The sequence below is a fragment of the Schistocerca nitens genome, chromosome 3 (genome assembly GCF_023898315.1).
Source record: "Schistocerca nitens isolate TAMUIC-IGC-003100 chromosome 3, iqSchNite1.1, whole genome shotgun sequence".
Taxonomy (NCBI): domain Eukaryota; kingdom Metazoa; phylum Arthropoda; class Insecta; order Orthoptera; family Acrididae; genus Schistocerca; species Schistocerca nitens.
The window spans coordinates 742,573,538-742,600,880 of NC_064616.1; the positions used below are offsets into that span (position 1 = coordinate 742,573,538).

At 43.7% G+C, this 27,343-nt stretch overlaps 1 protein-coding gene across 1 annotated transcript in view; it reads right to left on the reverse strand.

Moving 5' to 3' along the window:
* LOC126248719 (E3 ubiquitin-protein ligase HUWE1-like) overlaps positions 1 to 27,343 on the reverse strand; it is a 454,581-nt gene that overhangs the window by 195,673 nt on the left and 231,565 nt on the right. Inside the window, exons 23-25 of the mRNA XM_049950025.1 lie at positions 26,011 to 26,151; positions 24,150 to 24,350; positions 13,526 to 13,696 (exon numbers count right to left, since the gene is read on the reverse strand). Of these exons, the coding sequence (XP_049805982.1) occupies positions 13,526 to 13,696; positions 24,150 to 24,350; positions 26,011 to 26,151 (513 nt within the window). The remainder of the gene's footprint in view (positions 1 to 13,525; positions 13,697 to 24,149; positions 24,351 to 26,010; positions 26,152 to 27,343) is intronic.

Below are 27,343 nucleotides of genomic sequence, written 5' to 3' on the forward strand. Positions count from 1 at the left end.
TATAAGTTTTTCAGAATGTTTCTGACCACTATATTATATATATATATATATATATATATATATATATATATATATATATATATATATATATATATCCAATGGCTTCTATTTGATAATTTAGTCAGAACTCCACCACATGGTAGCAGTATTGTAACAGTGAATCAAGGTGAGGAAAACTGGAGTTTTATTTAACATTCAACAAGGTCAGCTGGTTACAGCATTATTACTTTCAGTAAGTATATCAAATGCTTCCAATTTATGTTTAAAACAATAGTGCTTACTGTACTGTAACATGAGCACACACAAGTTAGGGTGCAAGGAAGAAGGAAGATATTCATTCTCTATATACATAAATAACCTGACGGAGTCAGTAGCACTCTGTGTCTATTTGCTGATGATGCTCTAGTACATGGAAAAGTATTGTTGAATGACAACAGAAGGATACAGGATGACTGTTTGGTGTAATGAATGGCAGCTCACCCTAAATGTTGAAAAATGTAAGTTAATGCAGGTGAATAGGAAAAACAATGTACAAGAACAGCATTAGTGTTGTGCTGCTTGACACAGCAATATAAGTTAAATAGCAAAGCACAACATTGCAAAGTGATGTGAAATGAAACAAGTACATAAGGATGTTAGTAGGTATGGCAAATAGTCAATTTTGGTTTACTGGGAAAATCTTAAGAAAGTGTATGCGATATTCTCTTTAGCTGCTTTTATGTCACCTCATTGTCTCCGTAGAGATGTTTGTTGGTGGCCAGTATCCTTGTTCTATAATAAAAACTCCATGCAATTAAAAACAGGGTTCTTTATTCATAAACAAACAGCTACTTCACTTTCGACGTGCTGTAGTACAAGCTCTCTTCTGTATAGTCCACGTAGCCTCAATGCTGTTGAAGTAGAAGTCCACTATGTTCACTATAAGGTTGCTATGTGCTGCCTGTCTCTGTGCTAGAGGCTAAATCTACAGCTCCGTCTCTGTGACTAACTGTCGTAACATGCTCGAACTAACTGGCTGAACCGGTTCTACAGTCCGTGGTGGCAATCCTAAATACTGGTGGCTGAGATGGGGTTGGCGGCATGTTTCCAGCGAGCCTTGTCCTTGGCCTCTATCGATAGTCTCATAACCTCTCTGCTGCATTGTGTGCTCGAACCAGCGTACACCAGGACAGTGTAGTTCATCTACGATAGAGACTGCCTATAGAACATTACTGGGAGCCATTCTTGAGTACCACCCAAGTGTTTGAGAGGCCCACCACATTGGATTAAAGCAAGATATTGAAGCAATTCAGAGACACGCTTCTAGATTTTTTATCAATAGATGTTCATCAGGATTCGAGTATTGCAGGGATGTTTGTGAACTCAAATGGGGATCTCTGGAAGGAAGGTGAGGCTCTTTTCACAAGGCACAAATGAGGAAATTTCTAGAACCTATATTTGAAGCCAAATGCAGAACAATTCTACTGCTACACTCTGCCTAGGCACCACAAAGACAAGAAAAGAGAAGGGTTATCACTTGTACAGAGGCATATAAACAGTCAGTTTTCTCTTGCTCTATTTGCAAGCAGAACAGGAAAGGAAATGACTAATAGTGGTACAAGGAACCCTCTGCGACGTATCATATGGTGGCTCAAGGAGTATATATCATAGCTGGAACATTAATAGTGGCACCCATGTACGAGGTGTGCTTTTTAAGTAAGTACCTTTTTGAAATTAAAAAAAGACGGGCTACGATATCTCAATAATTTTATTTTTCCATGAAAGCCTGTACCTTAATCTACACACTGACGCCATTACAGTCCGATTCTTCCTTGTTTACTTCATGTACCGAGTGTTTAAGATGCCTCCAATAATCGTGAGTCCCGCTGACCTAAGTATGGGCTGTTATAAGATTTCTCACTGCTAAAGGCCCAAAAGCGATCGATATTCATCGTGAGATCTATGCAGTTTACGGAGAAAACATTAAGAGTGATAGAATGGTAAGAAAGTGGGTGAGAGCATTTAAAGATGGCCACACAAATGTGCATGATGAACAATGGTGTGGGCGTCCTTCGGTCGTTAATGAAAGTTTGGTGCAGGAAGTGGACAATAAGGTGAAAGAAAACAGACGCTTATGATTTCCTCCTTGCGGTATGACTTCCCTAATGTTTTTCATAGTGTTTTGTATGGCATTGTGACTAAGCACTTGAATTACCGAAAATTGCGCGCACGTTGGGTACCGAAAATGTAGAGAGGCGTGCACAAAACCAAATGTTTAGACAGTGCATTGACTTTCCTTGAGCGGTACCACGATGACGCCGATGATTTCTTAAGCCAAATTGTTACGGGCGATGAAACATAGGTGCCTATGTCACACCAGAATCAAAGCAACAGTCCATGGAAGTTAAGCAAGGAGACCGTTTTGCTGCAAGACAATGCCTGTCGGCATGTGACGAATCAGACCAAAGATCTCATCACATATTTTCGATGGGAAACACTAAATCATCCTCCGTACAGCCCCCACTTGCACCCAGTGACTACCATCAGTTCCTGCACTTGAAGAAACACCTGGGCAGTCAGCGTCTTCAAGATGATGATGAAGTCAAAGCAGTGGTGACGCAGTGGTTAACAAGTCAAGCGGCAGACTTCTATGAGGAGGGTATCCAAAAACTGGTACAACGTTATGACAAGCGCCTCAATATTTATGGAAATTATGTAGAAAAGTAGGTTAAGGTAAAGGCTTTCATGTAAAAATAAAATTATTGAGATAACTTAGCACGTCTTTTTTAATTTCAAAATGGTACTTGCTTAAAAAACACGCCTCGTATACACAACTTCTAAATATGTAGACATGAATAATTAAAATGTACAATGTTAATGTCTGTTTTATTTAAAAAGCTTTTAACAATTTTCACATAAAAAATACAGCCCTGCAGCCAGTCGATTAGCGCGAGTTTTGGTGTTCTCGTAACGATAAGTCATTTTAGATAACAACAACATTTAGTTTAGTACTGATTACATGGTAAATAGCTGTATTAGTGTGCTTTTTAAGCATACCGTTAAAGGTTTCATTTTTTTCTTATGTAATCTAGCAGAAAATGCGAAAAAGATTGTACAGTCGGGTTATAGTCATTTTCTGTTAACGTTTCGGTGCAGCAAACCTATTGAATTTCATTTAATTGTTCTTTGCTCTCTCCAGCAATTGAACTGTAGCATACCTCCTCTTTATTTAACTCACATTTCCAGAAAGTAGCATAAAGTTTAAGTTGTTTTTCAGGAACTCTACACTTTTGTTTTTGTTTATCAGTTGCGTATAGGCCAGATTTGTGGAATCAATTTTTCGTGTGTATCTGTAACTTAACGGATTTATTCTTAATAAACTATTATGTTTATCATGTGTAAAAAGTGATTGACTTGCCATAGAATTGTTAGGTTGGGGCTTTGGTGTGATGGGTGCTGTACTTTTTTCCATGTGGGTGACTGTAGTGGTGTGGGATTAGGGGAAATAAATTAGCCTCATCAGTGGTTTTGTAGCATATGTAGTAGAAACAGGACAATACTAGAACAGGAGGGGAAAATTGCTGCCTTTCAAGCTGTGTTAGACAAGGCCAAGGGAGATCTTGACAGGTTGAAGTGGGAGAAGGGTAAAGAGAGGACGGAAGTGGCAACAGGAGGAACAGACCTAGAACTTTGTCTGACAGCTCTGTGGAGAATGTGGAAAATAGATTTGACCTGTTGCTTCAATTAGAAGCTGGTGAGCCTCAAGCAATTGCAGGTGTAGACAGGGCACAATGAACTTTCAGCAGCAAATTGAAAAGTAATAATGTAGGGAAATCAGTAGAGAGACAGAAAGTGGTGGTGTTAGGTAGTTCCCATGGAAGGGTGTTGGCCAACTTTTGCAGGATGAACTAGAATCAGAGGACCACATCAACTTTTTTAACCCTAGTGCTGGTCTGGAGCAGGTGACAGAGGACTTAGGATCATCTTCCAAAGATTTCACAAAGGAAGACACCATGGATATAGTGGGTAGGCCATGTAATAGTACTGACAGAGATCCTGAGTACAGTATAGAGTGTAACCTAGCAAAGATTGCGCCAGTATCAAAGCAAACTAGTGTTGTGTTTGTATCTGTTCTTGGGTGCCATGACCGACCTCATTTGAACTTTTCTGTTAGGAGAGTTAATTTGGAGTTGGAATGGCCGCTTATGTCGGGTACAGGGTAACACACTGGTGTGGTTCCTGTTGATTCTCTCAATAGGTTGGATTATGCTAGGCATGGCCTTCACCTCAACAAGATCGGTTGGTCGGTTTGTGGGATTAAAGGGACCAGACTACGATGGTCATTGGTCCCTTTTTCCAAAAAAAAAAAAATTAGAACCGCCCAAACAGAAGAAAAACGAACAGCAGAAAAGAAGTCAGACAACACGGGACAAGAAAGACTCCGACAGAGATCAGACAAAACAAATTAAAACACACAGAGTGTGACGGTGGTTGGCCGACCATAGAGATAAAAAGGAAAAGCCAACCACCAAGAACACATTAAAAACTCAGCGTAAAATCATAGGCCAATGGCCAGAATCAACACAAAAGAACAGAACAAACACTCAGAGTAAACAATAAAAACCCCCTGCCCGAATAAACTAAGCCAGCCATAACAGGGTCATCAGATAAAAGGGCAGGGAGCGTATCAGGCAGCGCAAATGTCTGCCTGACCACAGCTAAAAGGGGGCAGGCCAACAAAATGTGGGCCACTGTCAAAGCCGCCCCGCAGCGACATAGAGGAGGGTCCTCCCGGCGCAGTAAATAACCGTGTGTCAGCCGGGAGTGGCAAATGCGGAGCCGACAAAGGACGACTGAGTCCCTGCGGTTGGCTCGCATGGATGACCGCCACACAGTTGTCGTCTCCTTAATGGCACGGAGTTTATTGGGCGTGATCCGATCGCGCCATTCAGCGTCCCAAAGCGCAAAAACTTTTCGGCGGAGGACTGCCCGCAAATCAGTCTCTGGGAGGCCAACATCCAGAGATGGTTTACTCGTGGCCTCTTTCGCCAGGCGGTCAACATGTTCATTGCCCGGGATACTGACATGACTGGGTGTCCACACAAAGACCACAGAGCGGCCGCAACGGGCAAGAGTATGCAGGGACTCCTGGATAGCCATCACCAGACGAGAACGAGGGAAACACTGGTCGAGAGCTCGTAAACCGCTCAGGGAATCGCTACAGATAACAAAAGACTCACCTGAGCAGGAGCGGATATACTCTAGGGCACGAAAGATGGCGACCAGCTCAGCAGTGTAAACGCTGCAGCCATCCTGCAAGGAACGTTGTTCGGAATGGTCCCCTAGAGTTAGCGCATACCCGACACGACCAGCAACCATCGAACCGTCAGTGTAAACAATGCCTGAGCCCTGATACGTGGCCAGGATGGAATAAAAGCGGTGGCGGAAGGCCTCTGGAGGGACTGAGTCCTTCGGGCCCTGTGCCAAGTCGAGCCGAAGGCAAGGGCAAGGGCGAGGCACACACCATGGGGCGAGTGCAGAGGTGCCCGGGAAGGAGGTGGAACAGGGAAAAACCCAAGCCCAGAGAGGAGCTCTTTGACATGCACGGCGATCGGACAACCCGACCGGGGCCGACGTTCTGGCAGATGGACAACTGACTGCGGGAACAGGACACGGTAATTTGGATGCCCGGGCAAGCTAAAAACATGGGCAGCATAAGCAGCCAGTAATTGTTGGCGTCGTAACCGCAGTGGAGGGACACCTGCCTCCAGTAGTATGCTGTCCACAGGGCTGGTGTGGAAAGCACCAGTGGCGAGGCGTATCCCGCTGTGGAGAATTGAGTCCAGCACCCGCAACGCAGATGGGGATGCTGAGCCATAAGCCAGGCTCCCATAATCCAGACGGGACTGGATTAACGCCTGGTAGAGCCGCAACAGGGTAGATCGGTCGGCGCCCCAGCGGGTGTGGCTCAAGCATCTCAGAGCGTTGAGATGCCGCCAACACACCTGTTTAAGCTGCCGGATATGAGGCAGCCAAGTCAACCGGGCATCGAAAACCACCCCCAAAAACCTGTGTGATTCCACCACTGAAAGAAGTTCGCTGGCAAGATACAGCCGCGGCTCCGGGTGGACAGTACGTTGCCGGCAGAAATGCATAACGCGGGTCTTGGCAGCCGAAAACTGAAAACCATGCGCTACAGCCCAAGACTGCGCCTTGCGGATAGCGCCCTGTAGCTGACGTTCAACAGCTGCAATGCCAGTAGAGCTGTAGTAAAGGCAGAAGTCGTCAGCATACAGGGAAGCGGAGACAGAATTTCCCACGGCCGCAGCGAGCCCATTAATGGCTATTAAAAACAGGCCGACACTTAAAACAGAACCCTGTGGCACACCGTTCTCCTGGACGTGGGAGGAACTATACGAGGCCGCGACTTGCACGCGGAAGGTACGATACGACAGAAAATTGCGGATAAAAATTGGCAGAGGACCCCGAAGACCCCATCCATGAAACGTAGAAAGGATGTGATGACGCCATGTCGTATCGTACGCCTTCCGCATGTCGAAAAAGACAGTGACCAGGTGCTGACGGCGGGCAAAGGCAGTACAGATGGCCGACTCCAGGCTCACCAGATTGTCGGTGGCGGAGCGGCCTTTACGGAACCCACCCAGAGACGGAGCCAGAAGCCCCCCGAGACTCCAGTACCCAATTCAAGCGCCGGCTCACCATCCGTTCAAGCAACTTGCAAAGAACGTTGGTGAGGCTAATGGGACGGTAGCTGTCCACCTCCAGAGGGTTCTTTCCAGCTTTCAAAACGGGGATGACAATGCTCTCCCGCCATTGCGACGGAAACTCCCCCTCGACCCAAAGACGGTTGTAAAGATCGAGGAGGTGCCGCTGGCAGTCCACTGAAAGGTGTTTCAGCATCTGACAGTGGATGCCATCTGGCCCAGGAGCGGTATCAGGGCAAGCGGCTAGGGTACTGCGAAATTCCCACTCACTGAATGGAGCATTGTAAGATTCTGGGTGGTGGGTGCGAAACGAAAGGCTCTGACGTTCCATCCGCTCTTTAATGGAGCGGAATTCCTGTGGGTAATTGGAAGAAGTGGAACTAAGAGCAAAATGCTCTGCCAAGCTGTTGGCAATTTCGCCGGAGTCTGTACAAACTGCTCCATTCAGTGAGAGCGCAGGGATGCTGACAGGGGTCCGATAGCCATAGAGGCGTCGGATCTTGGCCCAGACCTGCGATGGAGAGACATGGAGGCCAATGGTGGACACATACCGCTCCCAGCACTCCTGCTTGCTTTGGCAGATAAGGCGGCGGGCCCGCGCACACAGCCGTTTGAAGGTGATTAGGTGTTCAATGCAGGGATGTCGCTTGTGACGCTGTAGCGCCCGCTGGCGATCTTTAATCGCTGCAGTGATCTCAGGTGACCACCAAGGCACAGTCCGCCGCCGAGGGGACCCAGGGGAACGGGGAATGGCAGACTCGGCGGCAGTAACGATGCTGGTGGTGACCCATTGAACCACCGCATCAATGTCATCATTAGAGAGAGGCTCAATAGCGGCAGTGGAGGAGAACAAGTCCCAGTCAACCTTATTCATAGCCCATCTGCTGGGGTGCCCCTAAGAGTGACGCTGTGGTAGTGACAGAAAGATCGGAAAGTGGTCACTACCACACAGGTCGTCATGCACACTCCATTGGACAGACAGTAAGAGGCTAGGGCTAAAGATTGAAAGGTCAATGGCGGAGTATGTGCCATGCGCCTCACTGAAGTGTGTGAAGGCACCATCATTTAAAATCGAGAGATCGAGCTGCGACAATAAATGCTGAACGGTGGCGCCTCGAACTGTAGCCACTGACCCATCCCACAGAGGGTTATGGGCGCTGAAGTCGCCCAATAGCAAGAAAGGTGGCGGCAATTGGGCTATCAGTGCAGCCAGGACATGCTGCGAGACATCACCATCCAGTGGAAGGTAAAGACTGCAGACGGTAACAGCCTGTGGCGTCCACACTCGAACAGCGACATCCTCTAAAGGTGTTTGGAGAGGGACAGACTCGCTGTGCAGAGTGTGAAGGACATAGAGGCAGATGCCACCAGACACCCTTTCATATGCTGCCCGGTTCTTATAATAACCCCAATAGCCACGGAGGGCGGGGGTTCGCATTGCTGGAAACCAAGTTTCCTGAAGAGCAATGCAGAAGAAAGGGTGAAGGCTGATAAGTTGGCAGAGCTCAGCTAGATGGTGGAAGAAACCGCTGCAGTTCCACTGGAGGATGGTATTGTCCATTGCGGAGAAAGGCGTGACGGGACTGGGAAGGCAGATTACGCCGCTGGGTCACCTGCCACCTCCGATGGAGCACCTGTGCAAGTGCTATCCATTGCATCTGAGGGATCGGCAAGATCGAGGTCCTCAGCGGACGCAAGGATCTCCACCTCATCCTCAGACGCAGAGCTTTTAGGTAGCGGTAGAGTAGGTGCCACCGCAGGTGTCTTGGACTTATGGGGCTTCAAAGTCGTTTTCTCTCGCTGTTCCTTTGGTTGCCGTTGTTGAGAGGGCTTATTGGAGTCAGTCTCTAGGACCGAAGAGGATCGCGAAGCCCGTCGACCAGTGACCTGTGGCTTCTTCAGCCACTGGTTGGTGTCTGCTGTGCCACTGGTAGGAACCTGGGAAGGGAGTGACCCAAGGGATCCCTTCGGAACGAGAGAAGCCGAAGAATACTTACGCTTCTCCAGCTTAGAAGTGGGGACTGGTGTCCCCGATGGTTTATTGGGTGCTGCTCCCGAGGTAGATGGTGTGGGAGCAACAGCGATAGAAGGGGCCCCCATCGTCAAGGGGGCAGGTGAGGTCCCCTGACTCTGAGAGCTGACTGTATATCTTGCAGCTGAAGGAGCAGGAGCAGGAGTGACAGTGGAGGCATAAGATGACATAATGCGCACGGGATGTAGCCGTTCAAATTTCCGCTTAGCCTCAGGGTAAGTCAGTCGGTCCAGGGTCTTATATTCCATGATTTTGCATTCTTTCTGTAAGATACTGCAGTCCGGCGAGCAAGGGGAATGAGGCTCTCCGCAGTTGACACAGACGGGAGGCGGAGCACATGGAGTATCGGGATGAGATGGGCGTCCACAATCTCGACATGTGAGGCTAGAAGTACAGCGAGAGGACATGTGACCGAACTTCCAGCACTTAAAGCACCGCATCGGGGGAGGGATATAGGGTTTGACGTCACACCGGTAGACCATCACCTTGACCTTCTCTGGTAAGGTATCACCTTCGAAGGCCAAGATGAAGGCACCGGTAGCTACCTGATTGTCCCTCGGACCCCGATGAACACGTCGGATGAAATGTACACCTCGGCGCTCTAAATTGGCGCGCAGCTCGTCATCAGACTGCAAAAGGAGGTCCCTATGGAAAATAACACTCTGGACCATATTTAAACTCTTATGTGGGGTAATGGTAACGTGAACATCCCCCAACTTGTCACAAGCAAGTAACCTGCGTGACTGGGCAGAGGATGCCGTTTTTATCAAAACTGACCCAGAGCGCATTTTGGACAAGCCCTCCACCTCCCCAAACTTTTCCTCTAAATGCTCTACGAAGAACTGAGGCTTCACGGATAGCTGTACCATCAGCTCTGGTACAGACGAGATACCTGGGCGAATACACGTCACTGTTATTCATTACCTTTCGTTCCTCCCATGGTGAGGCGAGGGAGGGGAACGATTTGGGGTCATAAACGTTACCTTTAAAATGGGCCCTCGAACGCTTAGAGACTGCTGGTGGCTGGCCACCAGCAAGAGAAGATGTGCCACGCTTCATTGCGTGTCATCCACCCTGATGCCACCTACTCCGACCAAGGGCCCTCCCCACAGGCACCACCCAGCCACAGCTAAGGCCACCTGGCAGGATGGCCATTGCCGGGAGTCCCGATGCCCCAGGGAGATGGGCATCTACTCCTTGGCATACGTGGGGAGTTAACGGCGCAGGCATCAGTAGAGCGATCCCTGTGTTGTCAGGGGGCTACAACCAACAGGGTACATGGCGGCCCCACCACAACGGACTGGCTACCGTGCTGGATCTTAGGTGCAAAAATGTCCTAGGTCGTCGTCGCAGTTAAAAACAACACTGCGGAGTGCAGCGTGGTAATCGCACCCAGGGACGTATCCTCGCCCAAGAGATGGAAAACGAGCGGGACACCATTGCAACGACGAAAAAGCCGGCTAAAGGTCTCAATGCACGACGGATACAGTGCACCATGTAAGGCGCCCTTCCCCAATTGGCTCGCTCTTCGGAATAATTTAGAAAGATGGAGGTCAAACCCGACAGGGGACCATCACATAAGGCCGAAACATTTGAGACTCCTTTTAGTCGCCTCTTACGACAGGCAGGAATACCGCGGGCCTATTCTAACCCCCGAACCCGCAGGGGGGACCTCAACAAGAAAGGGAAGGATGAACTGGCTGGGAAAATAGCAGGAAAGTTAAGGGGGGAGGCACTGTGATGAGTGATAAAATACCAGTGGTTACAGGGTTCAGAAAAGACCCTTTTTGGGGTAGGGAGGACAGAAAGAAACAAAGTTTTAAGAGAGGTTAGGACTGAGACAAACCTTCAGTTTGAGAAAGAAACCAAGAAAACAATTCTACCGTATTACATCTGCATAACCAGCTCTTCGTTAAGAATTTTCAACAGTCTGCAGAAATTTCAATCTGCCCAATTTAAACTCAATGTGAAATGTCAGCTATCTTTACTGCATCAAAATATTCGAGGAATGAGAAATAAAATTAATGAATTAATTATCTGCATAGATGAATTAGAGTTCTCCAACCCAGCTGACATAATCTGCCTCTCTGGACGTCATGTGACCACTGGTATAGAACTTTTAAGTGTTATAGGATTTAGGTTAGCACCTCATTTTTGTACAGCAGAAATGGAGAAAGGAAGAGTTGCTACATTCATCAGGAGCTGTCATAAATTTAAGAACACAGACATTCATAAATTTTGTGTAGGACAGCATATGGAAGCATGTGCAACAGAAGTAGAATTTCACAAAAAATCCTTCATAATATTAAATGTATGTTGTGCACCTGCAGGTAACTTTAATTTGTTCATACGCCACCATGAAGCTGTACTGGCCCATTTAACAACCAAAAACAGAAAAATAGTGGTTGCTGATGACTTCAATGTACATTTCCTTAAAGACTCTCCCAGTGAGGACTTATTTGAGTTAGTGAGACTATCATTCAACTTAATTCCCACTGTAAAGTTCCCCACTAGGGCAGCCAATTGCTCACAAACAGCCATTGATAATATCTTTATAGGAAAGTCCAATGAACAAAATTATATTACAAAACCAATAGTCAATGGCCTCTCAGACCATGGCATGCAGTACCTTTTGTGAAGTGTTAATACCGAACAGTATATAAAATCTGTTGAATCTGAACTCGGGAGGGTAATCAATAAGCCAAAAATTGATTATTTAAGGACATTCCTCAGAGACATTCACTGGACTGATGTTTACAGTGCTCATGGCATGAAAGAAAAATGTAACACTTTTGCTAATTAAGTGTTTACCTTATTTTAACACTGTTTTCCCCCAAAATGAACAAAGGTTAGAGCAAAGTCTACAAAGAAGCCATGGATTACTCAAGGAATATAGGCATCTTGTAAAACAAAAAGAAAACTGTATATGTCAATCCAAAACAGTTCTGAGGTTGATGCTACAGCACATTACAAGAAATACTGCAAGATATTGATGATTGTAATATGGACATCAAAGCAAATATATTACAAGGAATAAATAGTCATTCAGATAACAAAATAAAGACAGTATGGTACTATTACTCTTCAGTAAGGATAATATGCATATCTCAGATGCTTCATATGATGTAGACAAATTTCTCTAACAGAACTGTCAACCTCCAAAATGAGAATAAAGCATATCACATTGCTACTAACAATTGGATGTGTCCTAACACCACCAACATATCTCATGGTCCATCACTATCATGTCTGTGTTGAATCTTGCATCAGAGGATCTTTTGCAGATTCTCTCCTAACCATGAGCACTCATAGAACAAAATGTTGCATATCACAATGGTCCAGAAGGTACTACAAACACATGTAATATGCAGCCATCCTGCTATTAATACTACCAATATAAGCAGCCGAAAGTGATGCAGTATCAGCCAAGTGATGTGATGCCGTATCAGCCATATGCACATTGATATTTCCATCAATTTGATCACCAGGTGCACAACACAAAGTAAGCTAATTCACACTACAGTGCCTACACACTGGACCCATCTACTGTATTTCAGTGGAAACATACTAACAGTCCAGCTTGTGCTAACAAAACTTCCTTGGAAAAAATGTGTGTTCTGAGACCTGCTGACACTCTTCATTATAACAATGCCATCCTATAATTAGCTTATAGGAAACATGCCAACATCTTTATACACTGGCAAATTTTTGTTGTACTCTGCAATCCAATTCCAGGAGTGATTTAACAAGACAGAGTTATTCACACGAATAATGAACTCTCATGTGAGAGTAATATCCACTAATGCTGAACTTACTTCCTTCTACAGCAATTCAAATTATCTAAGGAGAGTTTGGACTTCCATATTCTGCGACTGTTTATGCACTATTAGAAGGTCTAAGAATGGGTAATAAAACAAATGCACTCCTTTGCTACATCAGTTTCCAAGTGCTGTGTCCCATTTCTTTACAATAAGTTTTATAATCATCTGTAAGTATGATTATACATTCTCCAGCAGCCATTTTTGAGATGGATATGGTTGTTGTCAACACACTTGTTGATGATTTATGACAATATTCCCATGACACAATATAGAAAAACTCCTCAGCTGACTTGAGGCTCTTACTGTTTGGCCATATGCTGTGTTGGGTAACCAGTACTGCACATTTTGATGATTATCATGAAAGATTATTATTTACTGACCCTGACCATCTAATACGAAGTTTGTATCTTTCAGTATTGCAAGTTTTGTCTGCTAGCTGATCAATTGGATATTTAAATTAAGATTGTGATTGTCCACCATGGTTTGGATATATCAAACGTGATGCCTCAGATGTCAGACAGATGCATTACATGGGCCATTACAACCAAGTAGTACAAGTAACCTGTTAAAATATTATGGAATCAGCGAAGGCAAAAATTAGTGGTTTAAAGCACAGTGATCAATCTTTCATAACCATCAGATTTTTAAATAAGAAAAGGAACTCTGTATTGACTAAGGTAGACATAGTTTGAGAGGGATACATTTTGTACTAGTACATTCAGAAACAGAAGGACAGAATAAAATATGCTGACCTCAAACAAACTTATTTTCTGAAGAAATCAGTTGATCCAGAACATAAATTTGTAGGTCGAGTGTGCATAAGTTTTCTGCACTTCCATTGGCATTCAAAATCCGTTGTATGCTTTACTGCACTCTTGTAGCAGCAGCAGCAGCTCCTGCTGCAAACCTGAGTACTAGCAGATCCATTTACAACTTTATAACAACAAAAAATGGACAGCAAAAATTACCTGAACCATGTCTGTGAAAGATATCACATAACGCCTGCGTCCTCCACAAGACACTTTAACTCTTGGATCACCTCGGAAGAAAGCATCATTAATTATCTTGTTGTTTGCTGCAGAGTAAGCATTCCATTTTCCTGTTGATATATCAAACCATCTCCAAGTGTTTGTAGTTACCTGCAAAATGTGGAAATTCTTAAAAAAAACAACCTCATATCCTCACACATAATCTAACAAAAATTTTCTATCAGATCCTGTACATTAACTGAAGCAAGTAACAGAAAAAATGATAAAAATGATCCATTTCAGCAAGTTAAAACCAGTTACAACTGAGAGACAATTTTTATTGAGAATACAGTACTGCACTTCCTACAATTCAATGAATTTGACGAAAGCACCAACGTTCCAAAACAATGGTTGCCTGTGCAATGGTAAATTTGCTTAAGTCTATTTGTCATGCCAGCAAAGGACTAGACCCTCCTTTCATGTGGGTCCGATGTGTTTCATGGCAATGTTTGAGTTGCCAAACATACTGGATTAAATTACCACAAATCCTTCATGATGTTGACAAACAACACCACCATGTAGTGCTTCACAAATTCATTCTGGACTTAGAAAAATTTTCTTTCACATTGAGTGTTCAGTGCCGTGGCGAGGCTATGTTCTGTTTAAGTGGGAAACATAACCAACAACACACAATAATATGGGTAACATAGCAGCCACATACCATAGTTGAGCTAGAGAGAAAACACTAAAGCTTCAGGTTTTGTGCAGTTTTCTGTTCTTTTTGCAGATGAGACAGATCTGAGTTTTTCTACAACTGCGAGAACATACTGAAAGTTTCATTTTTTCAATAAAAGTGGGCACCGTCGCACTGGCACCTACATGACAAACGATTTCTTTACAATGAACTGCCTCAACGCTGGACCTGCCCCAAATGACATACAAATTTCTAATTGTACTATTGGCACCCAAGACCAGATTTTGTGAAGGTTTGTGAAAGATTGTTTATTTGCCTCACCTTTCCCCAGTTTCAGGTAAAGTGCCACTGGATAACTACAATAGTGAATTTAGTTGCTCCAGACATGCCTGCAAAGTATGGGGCAAGTTTGACTATAATCTGGTTGGTTGTGACACACATTTGGTGGAAGGCACACTGAACATTTTTGAAATGTAAGCAAAAACTTTGAACCTAAATTTAACTGCAGAAAGCAAACCAAGGATTTATGGTGCATGCATGTAAACATACAAAGACACTGCTAGCTAGGGCATAGCCACCTATGGTAAACTAACATACGCAAACAGCAACAAACGTCGGTAAGCCCCTGCATATTAGCAACACTGACTGGCAACTACCAGCTGCTATTAGAGTCGAGCAACAGGCCACAGCAGGGACACCGACGAGCTCGCCCACAGACGCACCAACAATCTGCCAACATTCCCTCACACTGTGCTTCCGGCATATGACCTATCGGACACAAGATCGATAACAAACATAACTGTTGCAGGTTGCTGAAGCTGAACGAGGACTCTGTACCAGCACCCAGCGCCAGCCGCCGAGCAGCACAAACGCACAACGTCAAGGTATCGACATGCATGATACCCACTACTAACAAAGCCTATCCTTGCACAACCTATCGCAAGCAGCAAGACAACCGCTACTGCTCTTACCACCCGACCTAACTATCGCAGAGGTTTTTTTCCCTTGGCTCTTGCCTTGACACTTTTTTTCCTCTGCCCTTAAAACCGCTACCCTTCGTCAGATTTCGACCAATCTATCTCCAGATGAGCATGTATTAATGGTTGATCTTAACCAGACGTACGCAAACATCACAGTTCCCACATCCTGTGACACTTCACTTTAGTGAATACTAAACCTTATGCAGAGATGGCAGTAGACCTCTTGTGTTGGCCATCATGCCAGTGTGGGCGTGGAGGGGCTCCACCTCTTGTTTTTTTACATACAGCTCTCTCAAATTGGATGGTCCTTTTGAAAATAAGAACCTGTGGCCCTAGACATGTCAAAATGTACCTAAAGTTTCTATCTTCTAGTCATATAAAAGCGCATAAATATTTTTCAAACACCCTCTATTATGAATTGATTTTGGTGTTGCACACTGCCTATCTGCAACTGCTTGCAAATTCACAGCACTACAAAACATATTTGGGCAAAACCTTGAGGTACAGGTGGTAGAGACTCTTGAAATAAGTACTCTGACATACGGAATCAAACCTTGGATAAGAACATCAATGCAGGCATTGTAAAGGTGCATAAAAATTGCCACACCCCCCACTTATATTCCTGCTATCTGCTGTACAATAACACAGGTACTTAACATCCAATCTCTACAGATATTTCATACATTAATAACATCCATAACTCAATATGAAAACCATGAGATGACTGGCTTCTAAAAGATCAATGAGGATACCTGTCCTATAAAAGTGGGGTGGTGCACTGAAACTAAATCATTTTATGGACAAGAGGCCTGCAGCAACACATCTCTAAAGAAATCCAGACAATATGTAAAATACAAAATGTGTTGGTTCTTCTGTTCTGAGCCGCTGCCTAGAGCAGATGCTAAATGACTTAGTTCCTTCATCTTTGCATTTTTCTTTCTCCTACAAGATTTGTTGGGTGATACTGGAGTTACCTTCTCTCATCATCCTGGCAATCCTCGCCATGTTATCACAATAAGTAAATAGACCAATATGGTTTCTTTATCTAGACCTGGGCACCATGTACTAATTACAAGCACACATCACTTTCCAATCCTGACTACACCTCCAATGTGGTGTGCAAACTGATGTCTGAAGTGGGATGCTGAATTCACCCTGTTTTTGGCTTTGAGGTGCCACATACAAACTACTAAGCCATGAGCGAATGCATGAAACCACTGTGAGCTGTGACAAGTGCTTAGCACGTTCAGTCTGAACTGCCTGCCCCAGTCTACCCAGAACTGCCACTGCTGCAGCTGCGCGAGGTCAATTGGTGTTGCTCATCACCTCTACAAAACACAACTTTGTAATGCAACTTTGTGGGTACAAGACTCAGCACCAACCCAACACCGGGCGTCGTCGTCGTGTTGCAGCCCAATGCTTTCGAGCTGTTTGTCGATCAACAAATGTTATTCATGAGCTTCACTTTTACGGAGACGACACTGCTGGCGTCCGATGCTACCAGAGACGTCACAGAGAGCTGCTGTCTAAGATTTTTGTTTATCTTGATGCATGTAGTTTAAAGCGATATCCACCTCCAGGTCATGGGGCATCTGGAGATTGATCCTGACAGGCAAGCAAGGGCTGAGCAACTCTGGGTGGAGGATGAAGATATGCAAAGGTGCCTCAATGAAGAATTAGTAAATACAATCCCACAAAGCAGCACACTGCTGCAGCTAGCCTCGCTTCCCCATTTCTGGGGTTCCTACAGCCTGATCTGTCCCAGTCTGCAAATGACATTGCTATGGGTTCGTGGGTTTCCACTTTTGTAGGTTGGTAGGACATGTTCTGAGGCATCAATGGATCACAAATTTAGCATTGGAGGGCAGCATGGAGGGTAAAAATCATAGCGGGAGACCAAGAGATGAATACACTAAGCAGATTCAGAAGGATGTAGGATGCAGTAAGTACTGGGAGATGATGAAGCTTGCACAGGATAGGGTAGGGTAGCATGGAGAGCTGCATCAGATCAGTCTCAGGACCAACAACAACAACAACATATTTAGGGAAACTGGAAATTGTCAGCATGGAGTAATTAAGTGTTGGTAGGAGATGCCAACTTTAATTTGCAAGGAGGGGCAAGAGCTTATCCAAATTCTGTAGAAGAGCTCAGAAATACCAAGGCATTGTATGTCCTTCCAAAAGGGCTAGTGGATAGATATGGAGACACACAGCGTCAGTTACTATAGGGCCAACTTTCCACCTTGAACCAAAATTTCAGAGAGGATTTAGAACATTTTGCTGACAGAATAACAGCAGTGTCATATTGTACATATGTACTATGGGAAGAAACAAAAAGAGTAAGGTACTTCTCAGTGAAGCTGAAACTCACTGCATAGATTTATTTCTTCGAGGACTGACCCACTCTTAAATGCTGAGGTGAAGTGTGCTTTGCCATGCACAGTAAGGGAGGCCATACGATTCATTTCTACACAAGGAGTCTCGGCTATCAGTCTAATCTTCAACCAGCGTAAACCCCATTAGATGTGCATTCACTGCTTAAGTGTGCTGCACTTGTTACAAATGCCCAGGTTACAAGGCTCCTGCATGTTTGGCACTGACAGGCACCTACTGTAGAAAGGATGGACATGTGAGAGCAAACTGACTGTCTCTACATCATTGCTCAGCTAACCAAATAGGTAATGGAGGTGCACAGAGGAATGCAAATACACAAATTGTGTACGGGAGCGGTTCTGCAACTGACCCTTGTCCGCTTCCACAAAGCTAATCCAGTAAGAGAAGTAGGACTCACCAATGTGGCAAACTTAAATTTAGATTTACATCTACATCTAGATGGATACTCTGCAAATCACATTTAAGTGCCTGGCAGAGGGTTCTTTGAACCACCTTCACAATTCTCTATTATTCAAATCTCGTATAGCGCGCGGAAAGAATGAACACCTATATCTTTCCATATGAGCTCTGATTTCCCTTATATTATTGTGGTGATCATTCCTCCCTATGTAGGTCAGCGCCAACAAAATATTTTCGCATTCGAAAGAGAAAGTTGGTGACTGGAATTTTGTGAGAAGATTCCGTCACAGCGAAAAACTCGTTTCTTTTAATGATTTCCAGCCCAAATCCTGTATCATTTCTGTGACACTCTCTCCTGTATGTCGCGATAATACAAAACATGCTGTGTTCCTTTGAACTTTTTTTATGTACTCCATCACTCCTATCTGGTAAGGATCCCACAATGTGCAGCAGTATTCTAAAAGAGGATGGACAAGCATATTGTAAGCAGTCTCCTTAGTAATCTGTTACATTTTCTAAGTGTCCTGCCAATAAAACTCAGTCGTTGGTTAGCCTTACCCACAATGTTTTCTATATTTTCCTTCCAATTTAAGTTGTTCATAATTGTAGTACCTAGGTATTTATTTGAATTTACGGCTTTTACATTAGACTGATTTATCGTGTAACCGAAGTTTAACTAGTTCCTTTTAGCACTCACGTGGATGACCTCACACTTTTTGTTATTCAGGGTCAACTGCCACTTTTTTTCTAAATCATTTTGCAGTTTGTTTTGATCTTCTGATGACTTTATTAGTTGATAAACGACAGCGTCATTTGCAAAAAACCGAAGATGGCTGCTCATATTGTCTCCCAAATCATTTATATAGATGAGGAACAGCAAAGGGCCTATAACACTACCTTGGGGAATGCCAGAAATCACTTCTGGTTTACTCGATGACTTTCTGTCAATTACTATGAACTGTAACCTCTCTGACAGGAAATCGCAAATCCAGTCACATAACTGAGACGATATTCCATAAGCACGCAATTTCAATATGAGCCGCTTGTGTGGTACAGTGTCAAAAGCCTTCCAGAAATCCAGAAATACGGGACCAATCTGAAATCCTTTGTCAATAGCGCTCAACACTGCATGTGAATAAAGAGCTAGTTGTGTTTCACAGGAACGAGGTTTTCTAAACCCATATTGACTCTGTGTCAACGGCCAGAGGCGCAGCGATAGACAACCCATGCGGAAAAGCCGCTGGCTGAGTGCGCAACGGCCGAGGCCAGTACAAGGTCATGCGACAACGCCCAAGTGTGGAGCATGTGGTGCTACTTGAATTTAGTGCTGCTCTCTCTCTCTCTCTTCTTCTTTTTTTTTTTTTTTTTTTTTTTAATGATTGGGAAAAGGAGTAAGACGGGAACTTCATTCAATTTCTGTAGCCGTGTGTCAGGTCTCCAAGTTTAATCTTTGCACAGTTGCCAAATCAATGTTAAGACAGTCCACCTTTATCATTGATACACGAGCGCAAGTAAATGTTTTGTTCATTAAATTTACTCATGATTGAGAATTAACACTGCCACTTTGTAGGCTAAGTGGATTGGGAAAAAAAGGTAATTTATCCAAAAGTTTTGCAATATGTGGACCTGGAAATAGATGGATTGAGGTACCAGTCCATATTTAAAGTGGCTTAAAAGCATGACCATGAGTCTGATGCCATTTTAGCCAACAATCTCCTGCACCATTTTCAAGGCACAGTTAACTTATGACAATAAGAATTGTCCACCATTCTGGCACCGTTCACACTACATCTACATCAACACACTGCAAATCACACACTGATGTGAGGGAGTAGAAAACGAATGGCCCCTTTCCAACAAACCACTACATCACATAACACAGCTTGGAAGTTAGATGAACCCGAGAACATATTGGTTGGTATAGGAGAAAATCATTTGGATAAAAGTGCAGGAAGATTTGTCAAGAGGAGATATTTTATTAGTGGACCCATAAACAAAAAATGAAATTTTAAATGGTAAACAGATGCCTGTTAAGTGCTGTTTATCCGGAATGAGTACGATACAAGATAGTACATTTTAGTTAGAGCATAGATAATTTTGGAAGCAGGGATGTTAAAACTCCCCGTGGCACCATACCTGCCAATGTGCATGAAGTAAATACTGATGAGATATCATCATACCAAGAAAATATACTGATGAGAGAACAGCATACCAAGACAACAATCTTCAAAGAACAGTTTACATAAATTCTACCTCAACTATATCACCCGTAAAAGTGAAAATTGAGAAGCAGCTTTAACACCAGTGTATGGCACATTGGGATGTATTGTTACTCCCTCTAGCCGAATTTCTAACTTACTTGGAAGCAAAGAAACAACTTCCAGCAAACCTTAGAAAAAATTCAACAAAAAAGCAAATGCACATTAAAACCATGAGGGTCACCCAGAACATAATACAACACATTTTTTTCCCAGCCAAAAATAATGCTACGAAACATTACTATGTATTATTTTAGGTCTCCTGAGTGAGGACACCAAGTTTCCATCACTTTCAACAGACAGTGTACCTACAGGACAGTTTCAAAATGGCATCTGTGTAGGTGATGTACATTACAAGCAACACATCATCATCATAGAATTTATCATTGGAGAGAAAGAAACTGCGGGGAATATTCACAAACACTTGTGTAAGGTCTATGGAGCATCTGTTGACAGTACAGTTAGTCACTGGACACTGAGGATGAGGTCATCAGAAGGTGGTTTGGCGGAGCTCCAAGATTTTCAGTGGTCTGGGAGGCCATCCACAGCTACCACCACCTGACAGCCCTGACCTTCCACTTGTTTGGGACGTTGAAGGATGCCATTCATGGAAGACGTTCCGAGGACGAGGTGGTGGTGATTCACACAGCGCGCGCTGTGTGAATCACCACCACCTCGTCCTCGGAACGTCTTCCATGAATGGCATCCTTCAACGTCCCAAACAAGTGGAAGGTCAGGGCTGTCAGGTGGTGGTAGCTGTGGAATTGACAGAATTCAATTCCCAAGTTCAAAATCGTTTGGCACCACTGTTTGCATCCAATTTATGGTAGGACTGCAATTATTGTTCCACCAGTACACTCCGTACTGCATTATTTGATCACTGTTTTTCATGGGGAAGCTAATAACCACCATTTCCTCATATTGTAGCATGTGAACAATTCAGTTGAGAATCTACCAAAACAATGTGATGCCAGTAGCATAATTTTCTCTGTACATTCATTCTACTTCCTGGATTCTCAGTTTCCATGCATAAGATATTTAATGCATGTATCTTAAGTTTCTGAATTGAATAATGTTCCATTTTCAACAAGTCATGACCTGTAAACAGTGGTAAACTCCTCTGTGCTCACATCACAGACAACTGTGCACTGTATTCTAAGGTAGTCCTACAAAGATCAAAGTGATAGGCAAGTGCTTGTTATGAAATGATCAGTTCACTAGCAAATGCTGTACACTTGATGCTCGTTCAAAAAGTCTTGCTGCCTGAAATATTCACTTCCAGCAATTGGTTCTCAATCCCTGAATACTCAGATTAATAACCTTTGTCATAGTTATAATTTTGTGCATAATAGTTTGGGATATCCCATATATTTCCAATTTCTCCTTTTATCAATACCAAAATAGTATTTTAGTATATTGTCCCCTTACAGTATCTATTTGTAGCACACTTTTGTTTCATTTTCACCATCCCCAAAAACCTTGTTATGACCATAATCTTATGATCTTTATCTTCCAGTCACAATCAAGGAAACATGTATTCACATACAGAAAATGAATTTCTTACATCAGCAAGTTCACATCTAAGGGTACATCTCGTGTCTCTCATTGCTGCCTTCAGATTAGTGACTACTCACATTTCATCCATAGGTATGTAAGAGTTTACAGTTTGGCAAAATTTGTGATTCTTTTTGGCCAAACTTGCATATAATTTTTTTTTTATTTTTAAAAAACGAGGGTAAGTCAATTATTATCCCCAATGTAGTTATAATTTTCGTTATTTTGGTAGACTGTCATTTTATGTTGATGACTCATATACTTTGTTTATTTGTTGTTATCTTTACAATTTCCAAGCTGCTAGGTTGGTTTTGTTATCACTGCCTTGCTGTTAATCACAGCTACTCCACTGTCTACTCACACCAAAGAAGAGCAACCTTCAGTGATCCATTTTTTGTGGTTGGAAGGCGTATCAGGGGCTGAAATTCATCGGAGGCTTTCGGTACACTACGGGAACAGTGTTTTGCCACAACGTAGTTTCTACGAATTGGTTGAAAAATTCCGAAATGGTCGCACACGTGTTATGCACGATGAATGAGATGGACAACCATTTACCACCACAAATGAAGAAACCGTTGAGCAATCACATGAAATGAAATGATTCTCTTAGACAGATGATTAACTATTGACAAAGTGGCACATTGTCTGCAAAATAGTCATGTTTCTGCCTGCAAAATCATCCCCAACAGACCTGGGTTTCGTGAAGTTTGTGCAAGATGGGTCCCAAAACAACTCTCACATTTGCATAAACAAACTCACTTGGGCATCTGCAAAAAACATTTGGATCACTATGGTAATGAAGGGGACAACTTCTTAGACAGGATCAGTACTGGTAACAAAACATGGATCCATCATTACAAGCCAGAGAGAATGGCAGAGTGTGGAATGGAAACATCCAAATTCACCATGCAAGAAAAAGTTCAAGACCCAACCATCCACAGGAAAACCAATGCTTACGGTTTTTTGGGATGCACAAGGTCCAGTATTGGAACATTATCGGGAAAGGGGCACAACAATAAACAGTGTACATTACAGTGAGATGCTAACAGCCAGACTAAAGCCTGCAATTTGAAGCAAACCCCGAGGACTGCTGTCAAAAGGTGTTGTTGCATGGCAATGGCCATCCGCATACTGCTGCCCACACAGCTGAAACGCTCCAGAACTCAAATTTGAAGTACTGGATCATCCTCCATATAGTCCCGATCTTGCCCCTTCTGGCTATCACTTGTTTGGTCCACTCAAACAGGTATTAAGGGGTCATCAATTTGCCTTGGATGAAGCAGTGGAACAAGCGGTGCATTCTTGGCTTGCAGTTCAACCAAGAACCTTCTTTTATGAGGGCATCAGGAAGCTTGTACAGAGATGGACCAAGTGCGTTGACACGCAAGGAGACTACGTTGAAAAATGACATTCTTGCAAGTTTCCTATTTGATTACAACAAAATTTCATAACTGCTTTGCAGATGATAAATGACTTACCTTGCAAATGTTTAGATATACAGTTTTTAAAGATTGTCATGCTACATGCTTGAAATTGAGGCTTTAGTGCTTTGAAATTGACTGATAAAAATATTGGTGATTTGGGAGCTTTTTCACTGCAATGTTTGCTTTTGCAAAAACTTAAAACAGTTTTTTTTCCAAAAATGGTGTTCACTTGTTTTCTGATTTTGGTTCTATTTAAGTTTTCAGCAAATGACTGTTACTGCATCTTTGTGCGATTGAATAGATGCTTCTTCAATTTAAGGAGTTTCTCAATATTATTTTTCTTGTCCCACCAAATTTGGTAACTACAAAATCTGCGGATACTGATTTTGACCTTTTGTGGGCATGGTTGAAATACAATGACTGGTTTTGTTTTCCAGTTGCTACAATGCAGACGGTAGAGTGTGGACACTATAAACTGGCAGTCATCCACAAGCATACACAAATTAGAATGACAGTCAAAGGGGTGAGGAGCAGTGCCAGCCAGCCTACACCTGTGTTGTGGGAAAGCAGGACAGACTGCAACAGCATCAGAGTGTTTACATATATCATTGCAACATTCCTGTCCAGAACTGGTAATGTCCGCTGGATTGATGGAATGGAAGGGTTTTGTAGACTGTGGGGTGCCCTATACAGTACTAGTGTTTTTAAACTGTATCCAGAGCATGCAGTCTGACAGAGTTAGCTAAATCAAATGAGAATTCCAATTTTACATTAACAGAGAATCAATCTTTTGAAACTTTTCTTTAGAAATTTACTCAAAAAATATGTAAAATTAGTTAGTACCACAAGCACTCATAAATTAGCCCCACAAGTAGCTAACATTTTCAATTTTTATTTGTAAAAATATATTACTTAACTTACCTGAAGCATCTTATCTCTCCTTTCAGAGCTGACTTTGATACGTTCAACAGCATTTATTAGATTCAAAAGATGAGTCAGCCACTTTGGTGCAACAGTAGCATGAAACATTTTCATAACAACTTCAGCAAGCTCTAGCAAACTGACAAGGGAAGAAATGATTCCTCTTCTTACAATTAACAGAGCACATGGAGTCCGCAGCTCCTGAATATATAAAAAAGTATTTGTATTAAAACATAACAATAATTCTGATTGAATTTTTCATAACATTATGCACACACAGTAATATTTTTTGCAGCCTTAAAACTTATATGTTAACTGACATTTTTGAACTAGAATTTCAGTATATTGGCAAAAAATGCAGAAATCATAAACATACACTCCTGGAAATTGAAATAAGAACACCGTGAATTCATTGTCCCAGGAAGGGGAAACTTTATTGACACATTCCTGGGGTCAGATACATCACATGATCACACTGACAGAACCACAGGCACATAGACACAGGCAACAGAGCATGCACAATGTCGGCACTAGTACAGTGTATATCCACCTTTCGCAGCAATGCAGGCTGCTATTCTCCCATGGAGACGATCGTAGAGATGCTGGATGTAGTCCTGTGGAACGGCTTGCCATGCCATTTCCACCTGGCGCCTCAGTTGGACCAGCGTTCGTGCTGGACGTGCAGACCGCGTGAGACGACGCTTCATCCAGTCCCAAACATGCTCAATGGGGGACAGATCCGGAGATCTTGCTGGCCAGGGTAGTTGACTTACACCTTCTAGAGCACGTTGGGTGGCACGGGATACATGCGGACGTGCATTGTCCTGTTGGAACAGCAAGTTCCCTTGCCGGTCTAGGAATCGTAGAACGATGGGTTCGATGACGGTTTGGATGTACCGTGCACTATTCAGTGTCCCCTCGACGATCACCAGTGGTGTACGGCCAGTGTAGGAGATCGCTCCCCACACCATGATGCCGGGTGTTGGCCCTGTGTGCCTCGGTCGTATGCAGTCCTGATTGTGGCGCTCACCTGCACGGCGCCAAACACGCATACGACCATCATTGGCACCAAGGCAGAAGCGACTCTCATCGCTGAAGACGACACGTCTCCATTCGTCCCTCCATTCACGCCTGTCGCGACACCACTGGAGGCGGGCTGCACGATGTTGGGGCGTGAGCGGAAGACGGCCTAACGGTGTGCGGGACCGTAGCCCAGCTTCATGGAGACGGTTGCGAATGGTCCTCTCCGATACCCCAGGAGCAACAGTGTCCCTAATTTGCTGGGAAGTGGCGGTGCGGTCCCCTACGGCACTGCGTAGGATCCTACGGTCTTGGCGTGCATCCGTGCGTCGCTGCGGTCCGGTCCCAGGTCGACGGGCACGTGCACCTTCCGCCAACCACTGGCGACAACATCGATGTACTGTGGAGACCTCACGCCCCACGTGTTGAGCAATTCGGCGGTACGTCCACCCGGCCTCCCGCATGCCCACTATACGCCCTCGCTCAAAGTCCGTCAACTGCACATACGGTTCACGTCCACGCTGTCGCGGCATGCTACCAGTGTTAAAGACTGCGATGGAGCTCCGTATGCCACGGCAAACTGGCTGACACTGACGGCGGCGGTGCACAAATGCTGCGCAGCTAGCGCCATTCGACGGCCAACACCGCGGTTCCTGGTGTGTCCGCTGTGCCGTGCGTGTGATCATTGCTTGTACAGCCCTCTCGCAGTGTCCGGAGCAAGTATGGTGGGTCTGACACACCGGTGCCAATGTGTTCTTTTTTCCATTTCCAGGAGTGTACATTAGAAGCTATAAAAAAGCAAATTTGTTTCTCACAAATAGCTACATAACATATTACTTACTTCCAAAAGAAGTGAAAGTAAATGCATCCTTGCAGCGAGTTTACTGCCTGTGGGTGACTCCACGAAAGCAGATAAAACTTTTGATGGTTTATCATACTCTTCAAAGCATTCTTGAAACAACTTTTCAGCATATGTCTCTACCTGTTTAGCAATAGAAATTCTCAAATACAGAAAGAAAATACGAAATTCAATAATACAATGGAAAGAAAGTAAAACTGTGTGTGTGTTAACAACTTTTCCACAACTTATCTGTAACATTTTCAGATTTTAATAATAACTGGCATCATGTTATGGAATTTTAACCAGTAATTTTTTGAACTGACATACAATACAACTTTCTGTAAATTTTTATTTAATGTTTCCCATTATGTATCTCCTCTAAGATCTAGGAAAGTTTAGACTATGGAAATAGGATGAATTTTAGATCAATGCACACCACCACTGCAGAGGCAAGGGTAATAGTGAAGGATTTTTAGCACATATACTATTTGGTCAGAACTATCTGGACATCTATTAGTGGATATTAAATGGGGTATATCCAATCTTTGCCTTTATGATGGCTTGAAATCTGCTGGAGACACTGTCAATGAAATGTCTCAATGTCTGTGGAGGAATGGTAGCCCATTCTTCAAGAGTTGAAACCATAGAAGATAGTGATGTCGCACATTGGGGTTTAGAGTTAAGACAATATTCTAAGTTATCCCAAAGGTGTTCCATTGGGTTCAGGTTGGGACTCAGATCAGGCCAGTCTATTGCCGGAATGTCACTGTCCAAAAGTCATTGCCTCACAGATGGTGCACATTCGTGCTGTTAAAAACAATCATTGTCTCTGAACTGTTCAACTGTATGTAGTGCACAATGCTATAAAGTGTGTTGATATCCTTCCTTAAGTGTAATAAAGAAACCATGACTTGACCATTAAAAACACCCCCACACTGTAACACCAACACCTGCATACTTCACCAAACTCGATGGAGGCTGGGCAGCATAGGAGGCATGGAGGGAAGGAGGGTGGGAGGAAGAAGGCATAGAAGTGTATGGACTCAAATGTGTCCTAGACTGAAAGTGACAATCTGTGATGGAATATATTTTAAAAATGCACAAATTTGTAGCTTCAGTCTTGTTTCTTTTTGATCAACTCTGTATGGTGGACCAGAAGGGCAACTCTCCATTATGTTTGCTTGTTTACTGCCACAAAGTTCTCAGATTTTAGTGAAAACTGTCACAAAATAAGGACTCAATTCAAAGTCTAAGAAAGTCTTGCCTGTATATGACAAGGAAAGCTCTTCCTTATGTAGCGACCCTTTTTTCTATCCCGACTTCAGTATCTTGC